Source organism: Strigops habroptila, chromosome 1 (assembly GCF_004027225.2).
Source record: "Strigops habroptila isolate Jane chromosome 1, bStrHab1.2.pri, whole genome shotgun sequence".
Taxonomy (NCBI): domain Eukaryota; kingdom Metazoa; phylum Chordata; class Aves; order Psittaciformes; family Psittacidae; genus Strigops; species Strigops habroptila.
Window position 1 is genome coordinate 35,241,140 of NC_044277.2, and position 24,162 is coordinate 35,265,301.

A 24,162-nucleotide genomic window follows, 5' to 3' on the forward strand; every position below is an offset into this window, starting at 1 on the left:
AAGGGGCAAGACCTCACCAGTTGTTGCCACATGATGGTGTAGGGCTTGTGACAGCAAGAAAAAAGCCAAAACGCAGAAAAGGCAAGGGCCTAACTTAAAATTATGGGGAATTAAATAACTCCTATTTCTTAACTATTTGTATGGTCACATCTGCTCAAGTGTTGCTAAGTAGGTACCTTAGTCCTACATCTGAACATTGCACATACAAGAATACTACTTTTCACCCCCCACTATGTCTGTCTTAAAATAAGGTCCTTCTTGTTTTCTCCTGTAGATGCTGGAAATGGCAAGTATTTTTGCAGACAGCAAGAGGGATCCAGGAGATAATGGTCAAGAGTACCTGTTTCCTTTTGCTTTCAAAATAAGAAAATTCAAGGCATGGTACAATGAAGAAACTAAATAACAGTATTTCTTTCTTTGCTCCCTCTGTTTCTCCTAACCTTAACTTCTTCTTTACCCTGTCATATTCACTAACATATTATTTTTTCTTCCCTGCATTTGAAGTCAGCTGAGCTAGCCCATTCCTTTCTTAGTTTGGAAGCTTTGAACTGTCTCAGGTCTCTAGCAAGCCAGCAGCCCCAAAATCCCCAACTATCTATTGTGTACTCTGAAAGTAATCTTTTTTTTATTTAGTGTTTTGGATCTTTCCAACCCTAACCCTGAGGTTCTATATTTGAAACTCTCATAAACTCACATTCTTGCATGAACTCAGAAAATACATTTGTAATGACTAAGGACCTTTCATGGACACTCGTTGCTGACTACAGAAGTGGAGCCAGGATAGAGGCATGCAGTCTTTCATACCTATAAGCACTCTCCACACTCTCCTGTCTTCCTGTGGGAATTCTGCAGGGCATGGAAGCAATGCTGCCTTGGAAAAAGAGGTAAACTGCAGTTGTGCAAGCAGCAGAGGCCAGCATCTCTGAAACTGATGGTTGTGATACTAGAAGATTTGTCACTGTGACTCCTGGTATTGTCGTCAGTGTTAGGGAGTGGGAAGGAGAGAGTCTTGTAGCTAGTTTGGAAAATAGGGGATCAGAGCACTATTCTTTCTACAAAGTAGTTTATATTTTGGGGGATGGAAAGTCAAACCAGTGCTTTCCATTGATCACCTGGATACTACTGATGTTAGGCTGTTTGCTTGACTCTAACTCAGGCTGCTGCTGGGACACCATTACTGCTGCCCGACTGCTGTTAGTCCACCTGACTGGCTGGCTCTGGCTGCGACTGATTTACAGAGACCTTGCATTAGGACTAATGTTTACTCCTGGGGTTTGCAAAACCTAAGGATTAAGGTGACTTCTCTTGCATTTATAAGTGATGGCTTCTGTCGTGGTTTAAGCCCAGCCGGTAACTCAGAACCATGCAGCCGTTCACTCACCCCCCACCTTCACCCTTCCACACTCCAGGATTGATGGGGAGGAGAATCGGAAGAATGTAAACCCCATGGGTTGAGATAAGAGCAGTCCAGTAACTAAGGTATAATACAAAACCACTACTGCTAATAAGGGAAATAACAAGGAGAATATAAAACTAAAAAGGGAAGGGAAAAAACCCAACAATGAATACAAGTGATGCACAATACAATTGCTCACCACTTGCTGACCGATACCCAGCCCAACCCGAGCAGCGATCTGGGCCTTCCGGGTGACTCTCCCAGTCTCTATACTGGGCACGACGTGCTGTGGTATGGAATACCCCTTTGGCCAGTTTGGGTCAGGTGTCCTGTCTCTGCTTCCTCCCGGCTTCTCGTGCCCCTCCTCCCTGGCAGAGCATGAGAGACTGAAACGTCCTTGATCAGGGTAAGCATTACTTAGCAACAACTAAAAACATCGGTGTGTTATCAACACTGTTCTCAGGCTAAAGCCAAAACACAGCACTGCACCAGCTACTAGGAAGGAATGAAATAACTGCTACAGCTGGATCCAGGACAACTTCTTAACGCATATTTCCAAAACAGTGTGGGAAAACACACACTGCTAATACCTGATTAACAGGTGCCTTCTAAATAGTCTCTTCGGTCTCCAAAGTTGTGTGTATGGTTGTGAAAAGAGTAAATCCTTTTAAAAAAACCATTTGCTTGCCTGGCCAGAACCTGTAAAATTATTCCTCCATGATTTGCAAAATAAACAAGTTCCATTTGAGAAATCTGTGAAGCTTTTTAATTGAGATTAATATTGTAATCTAATCTTGCAGCAGTATCATTATTATTTATTGGGAGAGTTGATAGTGAGATCACAGGTAATGTCTGAGTGTAAGTTTTAGAATGTTTTTTCCCCCTTTCATTCAAGGCTGTTCCACTTTAACCCCTACGAAGGAATCTGTTTGCCTATATAGTGCCTCGTATAAATTTATATGCCATTGAAACCATCAGTGAAGTGGTTGCCAACCAGAAAGCTGTCTCTTCAAAGGAGTCCTGTCCATGTAGCTGCCACTGTACTTGCGTAAGCAAATGAGGTGAGGCTTAGGACTTGATTTCTGAGTGAGAGTGTCCATCAGAGCTGTGCGCTGACACCATTTCCTCATGCTCTGTACGAGAGTGTGAGCTCAGCATGACCTCAGTTTCTTCTCAAGCCAAAGAGAGCTGAGGATTGCCAGAAGCAGCGATACAGAGCAGCTCATGAGAGCTGAAATATAATCTTATCCCTAGGAACTACAATTGTTCTACAGTAAGTAACTTGTTCTTTGTGTATGTCCTTGAGCGGATCCCAGTGCAGGGCACTATCCCTGGCAGGACCTTATCCATGGAGCTGCTCTGTTAATCTCATGAACTTGGGAACTGTTGTTTTTTTTCACTCCAAGGCTTGATCCAAAGGCCACTTCAGAATTCTTTGAGTGGTCATAACAACCTCCTCGAGAAGCTGATATGGGCCGCTTTGGGAATGTGCAAGAGGATGTTTTTTGTGCACAGTTGTCACAGAGGTTAATGCACTAGTATATAAATGCTAAGTCCATCCAGATATACTCAATTAATTTGATATTTTTGTGATACAATAGCCTTTAAGCCTCACATTCCTACCTTTCCTTCACTGGCATGAATAATGCAGACCTGTCAATATAGTAAAGCAAAATTCATGACATCATAAAGTATATACAATTCTTCTGTGTCACTGTTAACAGAACACAGGCTAATTGAGACAGGCAGATGTATTAGCACTTTTTTTTCCCCTCTCTGAGAGGCTGTATAAATAGATTGAGCCAAAGTGAACACACCTTACTAACTCTTCAGGGTGAAGTGGTTGATTCTGTGAGACTTAGCATCTCAGGAAAGTGTGGTAAAAAGCATTTAGAGAGAATTCTAGCAAAGGGAGATGATTTTCAACAGCTGTGAGTAGAATATTGCTCTTCAGAAACTTTGATACTAAGAAGTTTAAACAAGGAAATAAAAAGAAAGACTAAGCATGACCACTGAGGCACACAGCAAATTGAAATTGCTCTGAACTGATTGTGACAGAGCGTTCAAGTATGAACGGCAACCTGCAATCTTTACTACTGAGGCATGGAGCAGATGCAGTTAATAATGTGCTGTGCATATGGACAACTATTTAATTCAAAATAGTATCTCATGGGTATCCTCGTGCTCTTCATCAGGAATTTCTCCAAGCACTGGGAGCAACCCCCACAGGGCTGATGCAAGCAAGATCTCCTTGGGTGCTGAAGGAGAGGTGCCATGACATTGAGTCTAGACCAAGTCAAGTAGCTGGGCTGAAGATGTGATGGATGCATGTGGTTTTGATGGACATACTTGGTCTTTCTGCCAGCGTAGACCTCTGAAGATTACGCTCTCTAGAGGAACTGGTGATGAGACACTGAAGGCTACTGAAAGGAAGATATCTAGTAAAAAACCCTCTATGCTCACCTACACTGAGCTTGGTCTTTATTTTAGCAATCATCAGGTGTTTCTTTTACTTTACAGACCTTAGTTCTATGAGACTGGACACAATTGCTTTTGAATTGGGGAACTGCTGATGAAACAAGCCACTTGTTTTCCACAATTCAAGAAACTAACTCCTGAGTTTACCTTGTAGGATTTTTGCTAGATTCAAAGGCTGAAGCTCTTGTAGCAAGAAGTCAGTTGTGTGCCTTATTGATTTGTCTGTGCTAAGAATCATCTCTTCAGACCATGGGTTCCTCTAGTGTAAGGTTTCCAAACAACCTATGGGGAGATCATTTATCATAAACTGATGATTCTTAACTTCATGTCAGTGTTTTAAGCCCTGTGCCTTCTAGGGAATATCCTTGTACTGCTTAATTGTCCGCATAAATGCTGAACTGGCTGCCTGAATTCACAATGAGATTACGAACTCCTGCACATGACTTCAGAGTTTTCCATTATTTCAGCCCTGTGACAATATGAAATGGGATCATGACTGGTGTTTTTTTATTTATTAAAGGTTGTGCCAGGGAATAGATGGAACTCTCTCAGAATGGGAGCCGTAACAACTGAGCCTGATAATGTGTAGATGGACTTAATGTATGGCCTAATAGTGTGGTACCTGCATAGCGCTGCAGCTGGGTGAAATTGCTTGAAGCATCAGCATTGCTCAGGAAAGAACCCATTTCGCAGCAGGAGTCACTGATCTGCCACTGGTTATGGTTATAAAGAATGCCCAAGATAATTTTTTTTCTCTGCAGATCAGCAGGAAGCTTAGCAAGAAGGAATAAATAACGGGGCAAATTACAGGACTGTCACTGTCTCTTATAGGGTACCTGTTAAATCATCTGGGTAAGAGTGTGAGCGTCCTGTCTTTGGAAGTGGGATGCCCACTGCTGTTAGCACTTGGGGAACACTGCAAAAACCAAGCAGGTTCCAAATGCCGACAGGTGGTTCTAGTCATATTTGGCTTTGAGGTGAGGGGAGACCCACCTAAGCCTTGGGGAAGTGGCAAAGTGCCACCTGAAGTATGCCCATTGTGACTCAAGGTCCGTGAGCTCGGAGTGGTGGCGACATTTGCCTTATGCTGAACATGCAGCGGCGTCCTTGCACCTGGTCATGTTCTCCAGGTCAAGGCTGGAACTGAGCTCTCCTTTGTCACAAGGGAGCCCTGGGAAGGGCAAGCAAAGGCAGAAAGCAGTTCTTGCATAGTGGGACTTGGATATTGCAGGCTGGTGACTGTCAATCAGAAGTCTATTGAGGCTGAGCCATGACAGCCCTGGTAGGGTTCGATGAGATGGGATGGGACAGTCCCTGAAAATGGTGGCATATGGGGGAGATGTTCCATATATCCTGCTAGAGAGGCAGACTGGCAGTTTGCTCCTTCTTTCTTAGAGATGCTTTTAAACGAACAGTTGGAAAAAATAACTTGTAGGGTTTCTGAAAAGTACCTAGACCTCTGGCCTGGTTTTTTGAAGCTACTAGAAGCTGAGAAGAGGTGGAGAGCAGGATGCATCTCCATCCTTTTTTGTCATGTAGGAGCACAGGAAACTTGAAACGTTAGACCTTGTCACACACAGGCCAGTAATACAAACAGGATTAAAAAAAGAAGAAAAAGTGAGGTGTGTATGTACTTGCTGACGTACTCCAAGGAGAATGTTTACTGGATGTCCTAATAAATTACACCTTTAGGTTATTACTTTTATTTTTATTTTTTTTTAACAGGACCATCAGTACTTATTAATGTAGTAGTTTGCCTTAGCTAATGCTTTCACCATCTACTTCCTACAAATTAGGAACTATGTGAATATACAGGAAGGTATTTATTTAAACAACAATATTTTCATTTCAGGCTCTTTTCACTTTGTATTAAACATAAATGAATGCTAAAAGATGACATTTCATACAATACAAGGCTCAGGGCGGCTTTTATTCCACATACTTTTTGATTACAGCTTTTGTAGTTCAAAGACTCCTGTCAGAGCTTTGATGTGTGGAAACCTGCTGCATTGTCATCTCTGGATACCAAAAGTGAATCACAGTGAACACAGGTTGGTGCTGAACACCTATTAGTAAGCAGCGGCCTTTGACTTGTTAATTAACTACTTGTTAACAAGCAAATAAAAGCCCTCCCCCAATTTTTTCCTCCCTGAAAGATGCAACGATACGAGTTCACCCTTGTAATATTGGTTTGTAATGCAGGTCAAATGGGGGGTTTTGTGGGTTTTTTATCCCACCCGGGCCTTGCTGGCTGCTCCAGGGCCTGAGCTTCCCATGTGCCTGAGCAGAGGGCGCTGCGAGCCCGGCTTTCCCGCCACATAAACATACATCTGCACGTAGAAACGTACAAACTCTGTACCTACAGGGCTTCATTAATAGAAATAACTTCCAGATTAAGACTTTTGTGTAGGGGAATACCTAGAAGATACGTAGATTGTGCCCGGGTGTAGCTTGTACTTCATGGTGGTGATCTCTTCAGGAGGGCATGTCCTCTGTGGTGGTGGTGAACAATCTTCTGTAGGTAAACCATTGGAAAGATGTGTTTGGAATAAGAAGCCACGTGCTGCTTTGATGATTTGTTTTGACCATTAACGTAAAAATCACATTAAAATCGGTAAAGAGCTGATGGGTGGCCCCGACGTAGCGTTGTGCACCAAAGAGCTAAGCAAAGGCTGTGGTGAACACCCATGAGGGTTGACCTCAGGAGAGCCTTTCTCGGGGCGGCAGGAAGCTGCCCCTGCCCTTTGTTTTGGCTCCGTAGCTGCCAACTCCCATCTTCACAGCAGCTGCTCGCACCCTTTTCTCCTAAGAGCAGTCACAGCTCATGTGTAGCGCAGCCACAGGAGGATGTGGTGCCGTGTTCAGGATGCCTTGGATACAGCGGATGCCCCGTAAGTGGGGTGGCTGGGTGCGATGAGAAACACGCTTCTCACCCCTCAAACACGCGTGTGAGCACCGGGCACTAAAGCTTGGGGAAGGGAGGGAAGCGGGAACGGCTGCCTTCGCACCCCGCGGCGGGCTGAGGGCGCTCTCCCCGCCCCCTGCGCTACCGGCCCGCCGGCAGCTGGGGAGGGGGGGCAGATGCAGGATCTCTCCGCTGGGCGCTCGCCCTCAGGGACTCGACCCCTGCGGCTTGAGGCCTCACTCTAAGCGGGTTTTGCGCTTCAGCCGTTGCCGGGGTGAGGCCGGGCCCCGCGGCGGGCAGCGGCCAGGCTGTGTGGCGCGGAGCGGTAGCGCCGCGCAGCTCCCTTCGATAGCTCAGCTGGTAGAGCGGAGGACTGTAGAGGCGCGGCCCGCGGAAATCCTTAGGTCGCTGGTTCGATTCCGGCTCGAAGGAGCGGCTCAGTTTTTGCGGCCGGTGGTTTTGTCCCCGCCCCTCCCGCGCCGCCGCCGCCAGCGCGCGGGTGCTCTCGCGCCGGGCCGCCGCGGGCCGAACTCGCTCCCCCGTCATGCCTCGCCCCCGCCCCTCCCTCCGCCCGCCCGCGGCTGGGCGCGAGGCTCCGCCCCCCCCCCCGCCCGCCCGGGTCGCGTGCGGCGGCGGCGGCCAATGGGGCGGCAGTCCGCCTGCGCAGATTCAAACGGTGGCTCTGGAAGGAGGCTGGGCGCGAGATTCGGCGGCGCCGACCGAGCCCGCCGCGAGCGGGGCAGCCCTGGGCGGCGGGCGCCGGCCGGCAGCGGGGGGGGACGTGTGGGGCGGCGCCGCGCCGCGGAGCGCACAGCAGCAGCCCCGGGGCGTGAAGGCGCCGCTGGAGCCTGCGGAGGTTCTGTCAGGAGCGGGGAGGCACAGCCGGGCGAGAAAGGGGGGGCCGCTGCGCGCTCCGTCCCTGCGGAGCCATGCCCGACGCGCCGGGGGCCTGGCCGGGCCGGGGCTGAGGGCGGCCGTCGCGGCGCTGGGGGTACCGCGAAGCTCCGCGGGGAGGAGGGGGCCGTTGAAGGAGCCCTGTCCGCCTTGAGCCTTCCTGAGCAGCCAGTGCCCCTCTCCGCCCCCCCTGCTGTGAGAGAAGGAGCCCGGGCGGGGGCTCCGCGCCGCGCCCCGCTGCCGTGGCGGCCCCCCCTATGGTGCGCCCTGAGGATGGCGAAAAGACCGCGCAGGTGAGTGTGGCTGCGGGCCCGGCCCGGGGGTCTCTGCGCCTCCTGCTCCCCCTAACCCCCCTGGGCAGCCGCTGCCTTCCACGCCGCCGCCCCGCGCCCAGGTACCCCCCCGCGCCCCGGGATCCCTGCCAGGTGCCGCCGCCGTCCCGCCCCGCCCCGTCCCTGCCGCCCTTCACCCCCCCGCCGAGCTGTGCTGGCGCTGCTCTCGGCCTCCTTCCACCTCCCCGGGCTCGGCTGTCACTGCCCACCTCCCTCCCTCCGCCCTCCCGTCCCTCCTTCGCCCGGCGGCCGCGCAGGTCTTCCCTCTGCCTTGCGAGCACCAGCTCCCGGGTAGAACCCTCGCATCTCGCCGCTGTGCTTTCGCTCGGACCATCTTTGTTGTAGCTTGCTTAGGCAACTCCTTGGCTTTGCTTTTCGACGGTCAGCGAGCCTGTCAGTAACGACTACGTCGTCTCTGCAGTAGCTTTTCCTGCTGGTTTCTTTCCTTCTACTGGAGTAATACTTCTTGTTTTCCTCCTCCCGAGTGGCTTTGGCACATCTCTGATGTAAGGTTTGAGGCCGTTAAGTTAAAGTTAACATTTAGGCCCTCTGATTCTTCCAATGTCTTAAATGCACCTACGTTCTCTGATTTGGCGTATTCTTTGGCTGAGGATGTCATCATGGCCTGAAATCTTCCTGAGAAATAATGTTTTCCACAAGAGCTTCAGCAGCAGCCCCAGATGGTTTTGATACATCTTTTGTTTTACTGATATGAAAATGGGTGTGTCTTTACTTTGTGTTCAGAAGGTGGGTCTTGGAGAACTGTTTTGTTGCTATAGTTATTCTTGTCCTAAATGGAAAATCTGTATCTGAAAGGTGATAAAGAAATGCAAAAGAGGGATCAGGATTGACAAAGAAAAGGATACCCAATGAGTAATAACAATGTGTGAGTTACCTGTGGTGTCCGGGGTTTACCGTAACTGCATACTTCTCATGGAATTGGTGGTTTCAAAGCTACAGGTATTAAAACTGCTTCTGCGTTTTCCTCTGACATGAAGAGAGTTTGTAAGTGAATCTTCTGCAAAACTGCAACTAAACCAAGAAAGCAATGCTTGGGGGGTCTAGTTGTGCAAGGAACAAAGATTCATCAAGGGGCATTGCTTGCAGAGATGAACTGCTGGAGCTGTCTATACGTAGCTATCTGCAAGAATCAGCTCGGAGAGAGAATGTTTCTTGTTACTCCTAATCTGCATTTTTTTAGTTTAAGAGACTTTAATCTGTGATAGTGCAAACAATAATTTCATTTTTGCAAAGCTTTAGCTAGCGTTATCTCTGATGGCTATGAGTGCTTTGATGTCATAATTGAAAATACAACTGATTGTGGATAGCAGAGGAACACAGGGTTAGAGATCAGTAGTCCTAGATGAATACCGTGTCAGTGTGTGATGATAGTATCTCCAAAAGTAATTCATTGTAGTTATGAGTTTACGTGAAAGTGGTTTCAAGATTATTAATCTAGGTGTGGAGTATGGTGGAGTGCACCAAAGGGAATGAAATCTGATTTTGTTAAACTGCTCTTGGTTTTGCATTTGGAAGCTTATTTTTTTTCCTTTAATGGTTCTCGACTCAGAATTGCAAAGACAGCTAGCACAGAACTCATTAAATACTTATTTTATTGTTCCAGATTTCTTACTTGATGAAATTTGGTGGCTCTGTTCCACTTGTGTGCAGTATTCGTAACTGCAAAGAATTGTTGAATCAAGTATAAGAAGAACCCTATGTGTTTGAAAACTTTTAATCAAAACCTGAAGTTAATAGTCCAAACCATTCATATTTATTTAATATATAAACAAGATGGAAGGCTAAAGGGTTGTTCATGTGAGATCAAGGTCGGTGAGGTTAGTGCCCACTCGGCTGGCCCTTGCCCATGAAGCACATGGGGGCAGTGGTATCTGTGCCAGTTTGGCTGTGGGACACGCATGCCACTGGAGAATTCCAAGTGCAGGGTTTTACCTGCTGCTGCTGGCAGGGACCCCACGTTGTTTAGTAGTGGTGCTCTCATCAGCAGTGCTACCGTGTACACTAAGCCCTTCCTCTTTTTCAAATCCCCACGACTTTTCATGTAACTGAAGACTGTTCTTGAACTAGTTAGTGCAGTGAGTGAGGAGATCATGTAAACGATATGGTGTGCTTGATGAGAAATGGGATTATAATACCAAGGTATGCTCTTTATAACACTAAGATACACTCCTGAAAGTTTGTTGAGAAGCTGTGGGTAAGAAATCAATAAAAAGGAGGTGGGAGGGGGAAGAGAAAACTGTTAGTAAATCCTGTTTTCTTAAGTCCTAAGCCACTTAATGCAAAACTCTTAGAATCATTGTGTTTGTAGCTTGCTTTTTGTGAGTACTGTGAAGAACTTGCTGTTGACCTTTCAACAAGCTGACTGCCTTGTGTTCCATCGGCTCCACAACGTTTTAATATGTTTACATGTTACTACTTCTATTGCATCATGAATCTAAGTAGGGCAAATTCAGATATGGTGTAGGATGTAGAAGCAATGTTAAGTACCCTGGGTCTGCAAAAGCTGGGTGCATGCTATCCTGTAGTAATGCTTTCAGCTAAGTAGTGCTCTTCTTGAATGACCATGTGTTTGTGTTAGCCTCAGGGAACATACTCCCTTCATGGAAAATAACAAATATACATAAATGGTTGATCAGCATGCTGTGTGGGTGAACTGCATATTCTGGAAAATAATGTGGAGATCTATCACCTAATCAGTTCTTAGGACAGCAGCACAGGTTAATTCCATTACTGGGAAAGGATTTTTTTACCTTTGGTTGAAAAATTGAAGTAACTTTTAAGGCTAAGCAGAACTAGTACATTTAGTTTTGAACATAATTCATGATATTTATATCGTGCTTTATGCTGATAATAAAATGGAGAAAAAATAAGATCGCAGTGTGAAACTGCTTTTAAGTAAAGCTGTGTATTTGAATGGGAGTCCCTTCTGTCTAACGTGAGTTTAAGTGATATTTCCATGAAACATTTCCCCGGGCTGGTTGTTTTAAGGTTTGTTATCAAGGCTGTGAGGTATGCATTTCTCCAGTAGATGGAGTGTGATCTACGTGGAGTCACAGAGGTTAACTGGCTTCCTGCCCCTCTGGCTCTCAACTTAAAAAGGCTCAGCACTCATACATACGGTGGTTATTTCTTGCTGGAATATTTCTGACTTCAAAGATCTGTATCAAATTCCTGTAACACTGAGGCAACGCTTTTATTCAAGGCAGGAGCCCACTTAAAATCTTTGGTTGATGCAAAATTATTTGGCACCCTTGTTGTGTTTGTTGTTTGAGTTATGGAGGTGGAACATGAATGTATTTTGCAGACTAGCAAACCACTTTATCTTATAAGCTCATTTGTGAAAAACAAAGATTCATAAATGTGTTATAAAAACATGCTATTAAACAAGAGCTTTTGCTTCAAATTTGAGTCTTGACTTGGAATGAATTATCTGTCCACATCCCAGTATGTGGCCTTGAAATTAAAATTGTGTTCCTTGGACATGATGAATATAGGCTGCTGCTGAAGGCAGATCTTACATTCATGCAAAGTCCATATGTTGGTTTAGAACAATATGTACAGATTGGAAAAAAGCTATAAGTAGTTAGAAAAAATAAGTTATTCAGAGGTATTTTAAACTCTGTCTACACCCTTCTGTTGTACTCTGCAGTGAGGAAGATGATGACCTTCAATATTTGGATCATGACTATGAAGTACCACAGCAAAAAGGTTTGAAGAAGATATGTAACAGGGTGAAATGGACACGTGATGAGGTAATGGCTTTTTTTTTTTCTTTTGCCTTTAGTTTTATTTCTACATGATATTGGTAGCACATGAAATATGTTATTATTTAGTATCACGTTGGGATAGCATGTAACATTTATTGGCTGAGGTTATGTCTTAACAGGATGAAAGGCTAAAGAAGCTGGTGGAACAAAATGGTACAGATGATTGGGCTTTCATTGCTAGTCACCTACAAGTAAGTTGAATCTATGTTTCAGTTAAGTTCTCTTTTAATATTTATTTACTTTGGTCACATATCTAGCTTGAAAATGAGGTGAAATAGAAATCAGAAACACGTAATAGTAAAAAATATTTTAAGAGATGCTTGTAAATTGGATTTGAGATCTAGCTCAGGCTTCGGAGAACTTTATCAGCTCAGGTTGGGCTCAAGTGGTCAAAAATAATGGGTGTCTTCCATCCACACTTGCTATTTGCTTTCCTTCTGGAATATATTCCTCTTTCCTATTGGTTGCATCACTTGTGGTTACATCCACAGTTCACAGGTTGCTTCTGAAGCAGTTAGGAGTGTGGGTTGCATCTGAACGATGACTTGGAAGGAGCAGGATCCATTTCTTAAACACCTTAGGAAAAGGGTGGTGGGTTTTTTGTTTTGTTTTGTGTGGGGTTTTTTGTGTGTGTGTGGTGGTTTTTCTTTTAGGTTTTTTTTTTTTTTTTTTGTTTGGTTGGTTGGTTTTGGTGGTTTGTTTTGTTTTGCCTTTTTTACAGTGATGTCTTCTCTAGAATATCTTTCCACTTGATGATAACCTCAGTTCCTGCGAATGGAACCTTAGCGGTTTCCTTGGAGATTTCCTACTGACACTTAAAATTTCCTGTTCTGTTCCAGTGGTCAAGTGGAATGAGTAAAAGAGCTATTGGTTCAAACATGAAATGACTCCTCAACTGTATGAGCTGCACGGGTAGAAAACACAACTAGAATCGATGATGTTTGTTTCTCTGATTAAATGCTATAAAATGCCTACTGTAAAAACATGGCTAGAATCTAAGGCTGAAATCACTACCTAGAAGTGGCATTGAATATATTCAAATATTAGAGATAAAAAAATTACACCCTTACCTTTGTGGTTCTTATAACACTGACCAGAATGATACGGTTGTATGAAATTCCTGTGTAAGTAGGTAAAAATAGAATTGTAACTGCTGCACAACTGTAACTTTGCATTGTTCTCAGTGTATTTGTGCAACTGTGGTACTTCTGATATTTATTTTTTTTTCCCCCCAGGTGGCAAAGCATAGGTATCAGGGAATGAACTCAAAGCTTCCAAATTTAAGGAGTGCATATGCAAATCACTGTTCCTTACATTATCCACTTCCAGAAAGCAGTGAAATAAATGAATGGCAGAGGACAAAGAGATAGTATTAAAAGGCTTTATATTAAACTGATGAAAAGTACAATGTTTGGTGATACTGATCTGCAGGTGTAGTATGCCGTTGTAGTTAGCAGATTTAACAGTTTAGTAAAAAGTTCTTGAGTTGAAAACAAATGCTTTTGGAGACAGAAAGCGATTGTTCAGCTGGGCCCAAATGTGGTTGAAAAAAAGGCTCTCTGGCTATCATGGGAAATATGCATGGAGGATCAGGTTGCCCACTGCAGAATCGTTGGTGTTGGAAGGAACCTCCCAAGATCATGCAGTCTGCGCCCCCTGCTTAAGCAAGGCCAGCTAGAACAGGCTGCTCAGGACAGTGTCCAGCTGGGTTTTTAATATCTCCATGGATGGAGACTCCACAGCCCCTCTGGGCAACCTATTGCAGTGTTCACATTTCAAAGCCAAATAGTGGGGGATAGCATAATTAGCACTTACCTTGTTATGGGTGGTCTTTTGCTAGGAAGCCCAATCTTGAGTTACTAGTATGTAACGGCTATTTCACTATTGAACCCTGTTTCACTGTTGGGCTGGGCAGATGTAAACCTTCCCTCTATTCTGCCCCCAAAAGTGAAGATGGCTTAAGTGTGACTCGAGAGGGAATGCACCTTGCGTTCTCTTTCAGGTGATTGTGGCTAAAGCAGACCTGAAATGATTTTATTGTTTCATCCCATAATTTGTTTTGCTTTTCTCCCCCAAATATGTCATGATTTCAGAAGTGTCTGGAAGGTATAAACACTAAAAGGCCACAATTTCAAAACTTCTTTCATTGAAAATGGGAACAGCTATCCTATACTGAGTCTGGCTTTTGCAGCTTGTCTCCACCAGGAAATTACGATGTATTGTAATAAACTCTAGTGTGCTTTTAATCATGCAGTGTCTACTTGTGATTAACATGAAGGTACTGTGATCAATGACATTGACATTTTAGATGTAACAGTGTTTTGGGTGGTTTTTTTTTCTGGTCTTACAGACTGCTTCTTGTTTAACTTCATCTTAGCCTGGTAAAGCCTTGGCTTGGTAGACAAGTCCAGCGAAACCTTGAAATTGGTACTTGCTGTCCAGCAGCTTGCGCTGAAGAGAGTAAATCGTCATGTCGCAATGTTATAAAAGGCATAATAGTGTGCTGTGCTGGGGCAGGCTCTTACCTGCGTATTTCTAAGGATGGACCAACCCAGAGAGTCCCAAACTTTTCTAGAAACAGGGGCTAAGTGAAACCTTACTTCTCTTTCATAACTGGGAACGTATTTCAAAAGATCCTGAGTGAAGCTACAGAAAAGCACCATCTGTCCTGAGCAGAAAAAGCAATGTTGTTTAATTAATATGTGTTAGCTAAACTCAATATAAATCTGTTTTTCTTAACATTCTAGTAAAAAGCTGAAAGTATATTCATTTGAGACTTAAAAAAAGCTTATTCTTTTATTTGAATTTCCTTTAAAAATTTCTTTCCTTGTGTAAGTAAGTTATAGATAATGTCAAAAGCATGTCAATCACAAAAGTTCAGAGGACGTGTGGAGTAATGAGGATAAAAATTCTAAGTTTTTCTTTAAAGAAGAGTAAGTTCTCAATTTGCTTATCAAGTAAGAACACCAAAGTAATTAGATTAGAGCTTTGTGCAAGGCTGTTTTTTCTGGAGAAGAGCATTTATAAGCAAATGGAAGAAGAAATAATAAGGGAGAATTTATCTATTAGAATAAAAATCTGAATAAGTCTTTCAATTTGAAATAAGCTAATAATTCTGCATAGCTAATATTTACATTTTTATGTATGCGAGTGTTTAACAACTGCACTGGTCTTCTAAAACTATTTCAGAATCGGTCAGATTTTCAGTGCCAGCATCGATGGCAGAGGGTACTAAACCCAGAATTGATTAAAGGTCCATGGACTAAAGAAGAAGATCAGAGGGTAATAAAAACTGATAGTTACTGTACTCCTTTACTGTAATAAAATTGGCATATGACTGCTAAGAATATGTTCTCTTTCTTAGGTTTCATCCCCCCAAAGATGATGTCTGATGCACCTTGTGACATAGATAATTACATTATATAATACATAATATAATTACATTATATTAAGCTGTGTGAGGAGGAAGAAACAAAATGCAGCTGCTCTAAGTAGATGGAATGTCTCGTCTGCTCAAGCATTTAATTTCTGTTTGCGCAGATTGCTAGCTTATCGAATAGAGGAGTTATCTTTACTGCACTAAAGATCAAACGTCTCACATCTTTTGTTCCTCAAACCCAACAGACTTAAAGGGGTTGAGAATAACAGCAGTTTTTTCATACTCTGAAAGAAGCTAGCAATGGTGGTTTAGACTCCTTTTCCCCACCTCTGTTAATCCACACTTTTTGCCTGCAAAAAGTGGACTGTCCTGTAGGGAGGCGCACATGTAGCTTTCACATACCGTATTTCAAACTGGCTGCTTAATTCCTGCTGTTTAAAACTGTTTTAAGATGTCCAAAACTAGTATTTGTCAACTTATGAATGTGGTCTTCCTAATATATTTTTACAGTGAATTTGGAGTTACTAAGTGATTTTGTAATACCTTGAAAAATAGTTTTTAAAACCCTAAGTCACTGTCTACCTCCTTAGGCCTAGTATCTTATCAAGTTGACTGTTACTAAATCCTAAATCTAAAATGTAAGTAAGTTTATAATTGTTCCCAGTCTTTAATTGGGAAAATTAGGTTTTGGAATTGTAACATGCTTTCATCTGTGTTCCAGGTTATCGAATTAGTTCAAAAGTATGGTCCAAAGCGCTGGTCTCTAATTGCAAAACACCTGAAAGGAAGAATAGGCAAGCAGTGCAGAGAGAGGTGGCATAACCATCTAAATCCAGAGGTAAAAAAGTCGTCATGGACAGAAGAAGAGGACAGAATAATCTACGAAGCTCACAAGCGTTTGGGAAACCGATGGGCTGAAATAGCAAAACTTCTTCCTGGAAGGTGCTTTTCAACTCTGTTTGTGTTAAATGTTGGAATATGGAAAGCTGTCATCACACTGCTCTTCGCAATGTCATTCATTAGAGTGCATTGCTGAAATTTACGTCACAACATCTTTATCTTGATAGATACTGAATTTTTTTAAAATCTTTTGCATTTGATTATGTGTTCTTAATAAGCCACAAAATCAATAAAGAGGCCTCTAATGCTCTGCACGTTCCTTCAAAAATCCTCCTGATCACAGAAAAAACTGTAGCAGAGCTGAAGAGAGTAACTGCAAGTAATGGTGGAAGAATGCCTTAACATCCTATGACTTGATGTCAAAGTGCCTTCATTGATATGCATTTGGGGGTGACTTTCTTTTTGATTTAAGATCAGAAATTATTTTTAAAAAAACATTTATTTTGTGGAACATTTTTTGTTAAACAGGACACTTAAAGAAAATCGTAACCTTCGGAAGTCTAGGCTTAGGAGTCATGCATTGCAAAGCTAGCTGGTTACCATCTAGTCTTTTAATTATATGCATTGTTCTCTTTATCTTTGTTTCAGGTGTGACTGCCAACTTATATGCTTGTGGAAAACAAAATTTTAGTGTTTCAATGGAATAAATTTTTTTACATTGTACTGTTAATTAAAAGTGAATGTTCAGCTGTCCCTCTCTGAATTCAGTCTGTATGTTCAGGAGGTGACTGTAGTGGTGCCTAAGGAATGTCTGAACTTGTTATGTTGGGAGGATGAGTATTTAGAGATGTGTGTTTAAAAATGTGGCATTTTCATTAAATACACATACATGAATCACAGGAATTCCTTTGGAGGAATAGGAAGGGAATGGATTGTATTTTGACAGAATTTCAGAGAGGAAAGATGGGTTTCTAAGGACAGAGGCATTCCTAACTTATTTGTTGAAAATAAATCCAAGGTGAGACTCAGCTAAAGATTGGACACTAGACCCAGAAGATTAATAAAGAGTCTACCATTAGGGTGAAAAAGGGGAATTCTACTTGGACTTGAGCTTGAATGAAGAATGGGTCTTAAAGCAATTTTTATTTCTGTGTACTTCTCTCCAAGGCTAGTATTTTAGACTGTAATGCATTCATCCTCTACTCTTGCCTTGATGCTTGTTTAGTGTTAGAGGTGATTTCAGCCTGCTTGTCAAACTGCAGGCATTTACTTTCCGAGGGGAGTGACAACAGGCACTGGTCTTCTGCCATGCCTGCTGTTCTCCATACCTGCTCAAAGGCACCAAGAGGTAGTGAGATGTTCTTCTACAAAGCTGCACATTAAACAGAAAGCAGGCTGTAATTTTTTTTTTATTTTTTTCTGGAAGAGAGGTGTTCCAGTGGCCCATGCTAGCTACAGTGCCCTTATTATACTGTGGGACAGTCGGGTGATTGTCTTAGCTTCATGTTCTGCAGATTTGTAGCAGACGGTAAATAATGTACTGACAGAGAACATACGGTTAGTCAAAGCATCCAAGAAAAAAGGTTCTCACCCATCATAATAGCCAGAACTAGGGCTTTCTCTTTTGCTACTGTTACTTCCCTGCAGACTTGAAGTTCAGTAGAGGGAAGTGTGAGTAGCTTTCTAGTAATTATGCCAAAACCCCACTGATAATAAAACTTTCAGTCAAAGCTGCTAGAGCTTTCTCTATTTGTGGCTTCAGATTAACCTACTGTACAAACTGTATAAATTATGCCATATTTTAAACTTCAAGATATGGAAACCAGTCACTGTTGTACACTTTCATTTTAGGACTGATAATTCGATTAAAAATCACTGGAATTCAACAATGCGAAGAAAGGTGGAACAGGAAGGATATTTGCAAGAGGGTATAAAGTCTGAAAGAGAGAGCTCATCCAAACTTCAGCCCCAACATTGTCTGACTATGGAGCACTTGCACACTCAGAATCAATTTTACATACCAGTTCAGACACATGTAAGTTCAAAATGCAGAATAATGAGTATTTATCAGTTTCAAATGACTTATTGGGTTTGGAACAAGAAAGAAATCTGAAAGAATAAAGACTGTTGAGCATTTTTGTGGTATTATGGTAACTTAGGCGTTGTAAACCATAATAAATAGTTTACGTACAGTAGAGATAATTTTATATCCTTTTTCAGGGATTGTAAAATGATATATGTCTTTTTAGATTCCAGCATACCAGTATGCCTCACCAGAAGGCAGCTGTCTAGAACATACTTCAGCTTCTTCCAACTTAGTTCAGGTAAAGTGTTAACACACATTGTAAAATGAAGAGAATGTACGTCTTGAAGTTCTCTCTCAACTGGGGAGTATAACTAATTTTGAAACTCATGGCATATATCCTCACTTACCTATATTTATTGCATTAGTAGAAAGTTTTAAGGAGGTTAAAACCAAACCAATCCACCAAAAACAGTTAGTTACTTTTCTGATAGTAGTGTCAGATTGCTTGTGTAGACATTCTGTCAGCAAATGCTGATTTGAAACACTTTTTTGCACAGTTAGTGAGGATACAAAGGATACAAAGCACATGAAAACACATCTACCAAGGTGCTGATGTTGTTCCTCCTATTAAAGACAGAACTGAGTGACTTTTGGTTAAAAAACGTTATAGCCCACTGAGTATTTACAGGTCATATTAGCAACCTGTTAAATTATTAGCTTATATACCACTTAAACATCAGATCCACCTCCTGGTAATTGCTGGAGTTGTTCCACTTGCAAGTGGCTGCTGTACTACAAAATATGATACAGCTTGAACAGTTCTGTTCCTGCTATGTGTGGATTTCTGTTAAAACTGAGCTGTGTTATAATGTCAAATGTTTACAGTGGACGGTTGGGGGAAAATAGTAATGCCTTCTTTCTTAATTATTTCAGCAGTCATTTATCGATGATGATCCTGATAAAGAGAAGAAAATAAAGGAACTTGAATTGCTACTTATGTCAGCAGAGAGTGAAATCAGAAGAAAACGAGCATCCTCTGTAAGGACTGTGAATTTCTGTAAATATTTGAATATGCTTTACTGAGGTTAATCCTCATCCGTCTAGTAATGGATCCAGTGTTTTTTCACCCGACCTTCTAAAGTCAAACCTATGGCTGCTGGGTTGTAAAACAAAGTCTATATGTTAGAATTTAGGCAGATCATTTTTAGTTCAGTTTCTAAACTGTGATACAATTTCTAATCTTAACATGCACCTGTGTTCTGTAGTGAAGATGACTTTGTAATATGCTGATGTTCAGGAACACAAGAAGCTAGCATCAGAGGCGGCTTCCAATACAACCCATAATTATCTAAGGTATAAGCATGTATAATATAAGAATGAAACGTAAGATAAAAATCTTGCACAATTTGAGAATGTTGAGTATGTTAATGTAAGGAAAAGACTAATTGCATTAATGTAAGCAGATAATTAGTTTTTGCTTTTTCAAATACTAACGGTTATGCTTAGTCTTCCCACATACTACTTTTTTTCCCCTCCCCGTGGTCACATAATTGACTTTCCAACTTCTCAAGTTGAATAAAATTAACATGTTTCTCCATACCTTTTAGCAAGCTGGAAACTTACCCTGTTGGTCTGGAAGTTTCATCATGGAAGATTGTGTGTCTAATACACTAAATAGCCTTGGGGAACAAACAAGTGATTTCTACAGCATAGATGAGACCCATGGCACATCTGTTCAGCAGAATTCACCACCAAAGTACTTGGCTGTGGAAGCAAATACAATGTTACCATCTCTACAGACCATTCCAGAATTTGAAGAGACACTGGAGCTGATTGAATCTGTAAGTCTGTATTTATTTAAAAAAAAAAAAAAAAGGAATATAAACTTACACAACCTGTGTAAAATACTTTTTAAATTACTTTATTTTGTACTAGCCTGTAGTTTCACCCATACTGAGTGACTTGTTTTAAAAGAATTTTGTTTTAAGATATTCAGTGCTTTAGGATTGTGTGAAAGATACAGGGAGAATAATTCAGTCTATGGCTTCGGGAGGTAAAGAGCTGTTAGGTTGGCTTGGACATTGTGCAGTAATCTTGGATAAGCACGCTAATGTTTGGGTGTTTTGCATCTTGCCTCCTAGGATCCTGTAGTGTGGAGTGATGTTGCCAGTTTTGAGCTTTCAGAGGCTGTTGCATCTCCTGTCAAGCCAGCTCCAGTAAAACTAATGCGGATTCAACACAATGAAGGGGCTGCGGAGTGCCAGTATAATGTCAGCGTTGTGCTTGATGGCAAAAAACAAAGTAGCATCAGTAGCGAGGAAGAAGCGGTTTTTCCAACAACTCCAAACTTACCTAAATTCAGCACTCCACCTACCATCCTAAGAAAGAAAAAGAGATTGCGTGTTGGGCAGTCACCGGTTAATGAACTGAATGATGGCTTGTGTAATGATGTCATCAATGTTGCACTAAAGCACACACCAGTGAAAACACTACCATTTTCTCCGTCACAGGTGAGTTTATGTTTAGTATGGCTAAACACGAAGGCTGCAGTGGGTAATTATAATCACAAGTACTTTCTTCCCTACTTATATACTGTAGCCTAAACAAATACGTCAAAAAACTTCTTAAAACATCTGCATAAGAGTAGATACATTAAAAAGAAATTGTTAAATAACCTATTTCCTCTGTTTTGAAGACTAACTGGAGGGGTGGGAAAGGAGTTGCGACAACTTATGTCTCAGTTCACACTTTCTCATGCAAATTATTGTTGCTAGAGACCTATTGTCTCTGTGACCTAATTAAGTGGTAAGGATTTTAGAGAGAAAATCGGGGTTTTGGCAATAAACATTGCAAATGTCCTGGAGTATAAGTCAGGAAGAACTTATTGGGGTTTTTCAGTAAAAGCCTTTCAGATTTTTTTTTTTTGTTGTTTTTTTTATTTACTGCTCATTACAGTGGTGAAGTTTTGTCCTTTATGGTCGCTTAGGGTTTTTTTTCTCTCTTGTGGTTAGTTCTTCAACACTTGCTCTGGAAATGAACAATTTAACCTTGAAAATCCTGCATTTACATCGACTCCAATCTGTGGGCAGAAAGTTCTTATTACGACTCCTCTACACAAAGAAATGACACCAAAAGATCAAAAGGAAAATGTGGGGTAAGATTATTACATTAAACATCTGGTGGCATTGCTCAAATAAAAATGCATTTTTCTAAACATTGCAAAATTAGTGTACCTGTATGTATACTGTGAATGAGTTTTAAAATCCCTAACACTTCAGTACTTGCGTACAAACAAACTGGCTTCCTGTTTTTAGCTTAATAGGAAAAAGAAAGTGACTTGTACTTGGTTAAAATTTCTCCTTTTTTAAGATGCTGAACAAAACCCAGTTAAAGTTACTTATACCTGGGGTAATGCTGTGGTGATCTTAAAACTTTCAGATTCATGGCAGTGACATCTGTTCTGTAAATTAAGTTATTTTAAACTGTTTCTTAGATTCATTTTATTACATTGCTATTGATAAAGTACAATATTAAAAATTGTGTATGAACACTTCTATGCTTGAATAGTTTTAGAACTCCCACAATTAGAAGATCTCTTTTGGGTTCAACACCAAGGACGCCAACTCCTTTTAAAAATGCTTTGGCTGCTCAGGAAAAAAAGTATGGTCCCCTGAAACTTACGGTATGTGATGACATTTTTTATTTTCTTCTTTGTTAAAATCTAAATGCCCTCTTGTTTTTGAATTATTGTAAGCCACAGCATGATCTTAGAAAGCATTTTTCCAACAATGCTGTTGTTTCAGCGACATTCCGATTATCCTAGAGAGCAGCTAGAATGTGATTCAGAAATGTTTCAGACTTTGTGTTAGACTAATATCCTTCAGCCCCGTATGGAGCATTGTCTTTTTGAATGGTATTTGGTACATACAATAATTTGACCCATAGCAATCTTGAACACACTGGTTCTGCATTTGTGAGTTGTTTTAAGTTTGTGTAGCCTTGCTAAGACTACTTCTTTCAAGGTGGTAACATCATTGGCTGAGATTTTAATTTTAATACTTTAGCATTGTGGTTTGGGGTTTGGTTTTTTTTTCCAAGAAAAATTGTAAGTGAGAGAGTGAATGGGTGCGAGTCCTCCAACAGGGTGATTCAGTAAGAGCAAACTGGTGCAGATGAATGTGTTTGACCTTGCTATTTTAAGCAACTTTCACATTTGACTTGAAAAACTGCACTGTCTTTGAATCCTCTGGACTACGTAAGAACTGAGTTGTTTTATGGTTTTGGTTCTTCTACAGTGTTAGGACTGAAATGAGGTGTTTATCACAGCATACTGGTATTCTAAGAACTTTTTTGATGGGAAGACGTTTGGAAGTGTTTTGTCCTTCCTAGGGGCTTGCTTGAATGATATCTACAATTTTCTTCGTCCTAACCCCCAAAATCTTAATATAGCAATTCATGATTTCTCTGATTCTTCTGACTGTCACAGAAGACTGGGTTTTTTTTTTGTTGACTATAGATAATGTTACTTTGTTTGTTTGTTCCAAATGAATTCAGTTTTCGCTCTCTTCCTAGCCTAGCTAAGGTAGGTTAATGCATAATAACTTTTGGAATTCAGTAGACATATGCTTTTCAAATTCTGAAAAAATTCCAGCCAATATATATTGACTACTTCTTTTTTTGCAAACACAGAAGGTAGCTCAGACTTTGCCACAGGGCTTGGCACCATCTGTGTTACCCTATAGATTCTCACTATGCAAATGGAGTGGTTTGGCATTCCTGTTTCTGTCCGCTATTAACCTCCTGTTCAAAATCAAATTTTGAGGGCTTAAGGGAATTCTTCTCCTATTGGTACACAAAGGGGCCATCTGTATGGCTTCTGTGAGATTCTGGACTGTACTTAGGACTATCAATGTCTTATTCAAAGATTAGTGTTAAGATCGGTATAAATTCCTTTCTCAACAACGGTCATACTTCTATAGTACAGTTTTTTACTATGTTGGTATGCATGTATATGTACGTATATGTTTAGTATACATCAAGTGTTTTTATCCCTTTTACAGTGGATAACCATTGCTAATAAATACAAACAAGTAGTTTGCATGTCTTCAATGCTGCCTTGCATTTTTTGAGGCACTGTGTGCATGTATGTGTTTTATCTGGCTAGAAATAATGTGGAGTAAAAAATCCTCACAGCCTTGAAACGTTGATCTGTAGTTCTTAACTACAATAGCTTAAATCCTTTTATCTCTTGCTATATTTTGCAAGATATCTTTTGTGGCCTACGTGAGCTGAAAGTAGAATACGGTAAAAACTAGCAACTGATAGACTTCCTGTATTTTCTCCAATTTGAATTAACTTAGTCACAACCACTTGCCTTCTTGGAGGAAGACATTAGGGAAGTTTTGAAAGAAGAAACTGGAACAGATATATTTCTCAAGGAGGAAGATGACACTGTGTATAAAAGCTGCAAACAGGAGGTAACATTACAATAATAATTTCACATAGGAAATAACTGCTTTTAAATAATATTTTACAATATTTTTCTCTGCAAAATGTGTCTTGCAGAACAACTCTTCTAAAAAAGTCAGAAAATCACTGGTCCTAGATCCATGGGAAAAAGAAGAGGTTGGTGCTCAGCTCCTCATAGAAGATAATAGTCTAGGTGTACAGGTAAGCATTAAGCTACTGAAGAGCATCACTGACAGCAATGTTAATATAGAACTGAGTATCTTTCATTTTATCAACCAAAATAAAGTGTTTGGATTGAGGCTAGAAAATCACCTTCAATTTCAAGTACTACTTGAAGTACTTAGGCAATACTTAAACACTGGGCTTGAATTCATGCATGAGTTCTTCCTTTCAGGCCTCCACAGCAGGACTGGTGAAGTAATATGGATGCTTTTCAGATTTGCTGTAATAGCACAACTGCTTCCATGCTGGTTACCTATAAACTTTAGCATATATGGCACACCGAAGCTCTGTAATACACTAGGAAAATGGCATTTACCCCTGTGTTTTGCATGCTTGGCAGTCTGGCAGACATGTTCTAAAGATACCTGCTTGCCTAGTAGGCAGCATGTTTTAGCTTTTCCTGCTTCACATACTAGGGGAATACTTTAAGAAA

At 41.5% G+C, this 24,162-nt stretch overlaps 1 protein-coding gene and 1 non-coding gene across 8 annotated transcripts in view; both read left to right on the top strand.

Moving 5' to 3' along the window:
• Positions 1-24,162, top strand: part of MYBL1 (MYB proto-oncogene like 1) — a 34,746-nt gene that overhangs the window by 5,065 nt on the left and 5,519 nt on the right. For 2 of the 7 annotated variants that reach the window (XM_030478878.1, XM_030478899.1), the window contains exons 2-15: positions 5,830-5,925; positions 11,676-11,778; positions 11,913-11,984; positions 14,983-15,075; positions 15,894-16,114; positions 17,864-18,047; positions 18,262-18,336; positions 18,972-19,076; positions 19,646-19,879; positions 20,180-20,548; positions 21,050-21,192; positions 21,606-21,720; positions 23,399-23,515; positions 23,604-23,708. In XM_030478878.1, the coding sequence (XP_030334738.1) occupies positions 5,830-5,925; positions 11,676-11,778; positions 11,913-11,984; positions 14,983-15,075; positions 15,894-16,114; positions 17,864-18,047; positions 18,262-18,336; positions 18,972-19,076; positions 19,646-19,879; positions 20,180-20,548; positions 21,050-21,192; positions 21,606-21,720; positions 23,399-23,515; positions 23,604-23,708 (2,032 nt within the window). Of the gene's footprint in view, positions 1-5,829; positions 5,926-7,482; positions 7,967-11,675; positions 11,779-11,912; positions 11,985-14,982; positions 15,076-15,893; positions 16,115-17,863; positions 18,048-18,261; positions 18,337-18,971; positions 19,077-19,645; positions 19,880-20,179; positions 20,549-21,049; positions 21,193-21,605; positions 21,721-23,398; positions 23,516-23,603; positions 23,709-24,162 lie in introns of those variants that run through there. The other 5 variants (XM_030478884.1, XM_030478909.1, XM_030478917.1 and 2 more) reach the window with 5 other exon arrangements.
• TRNAY-GUA lies at positions 7,122-7,211 on the top strand. Its single transcript is given in 2 exon segments — positions 7,122-7,158; positions 7,176-7,211. It is a non-coding gene; the product is annotated as a tRNA-Tyr (tRNA).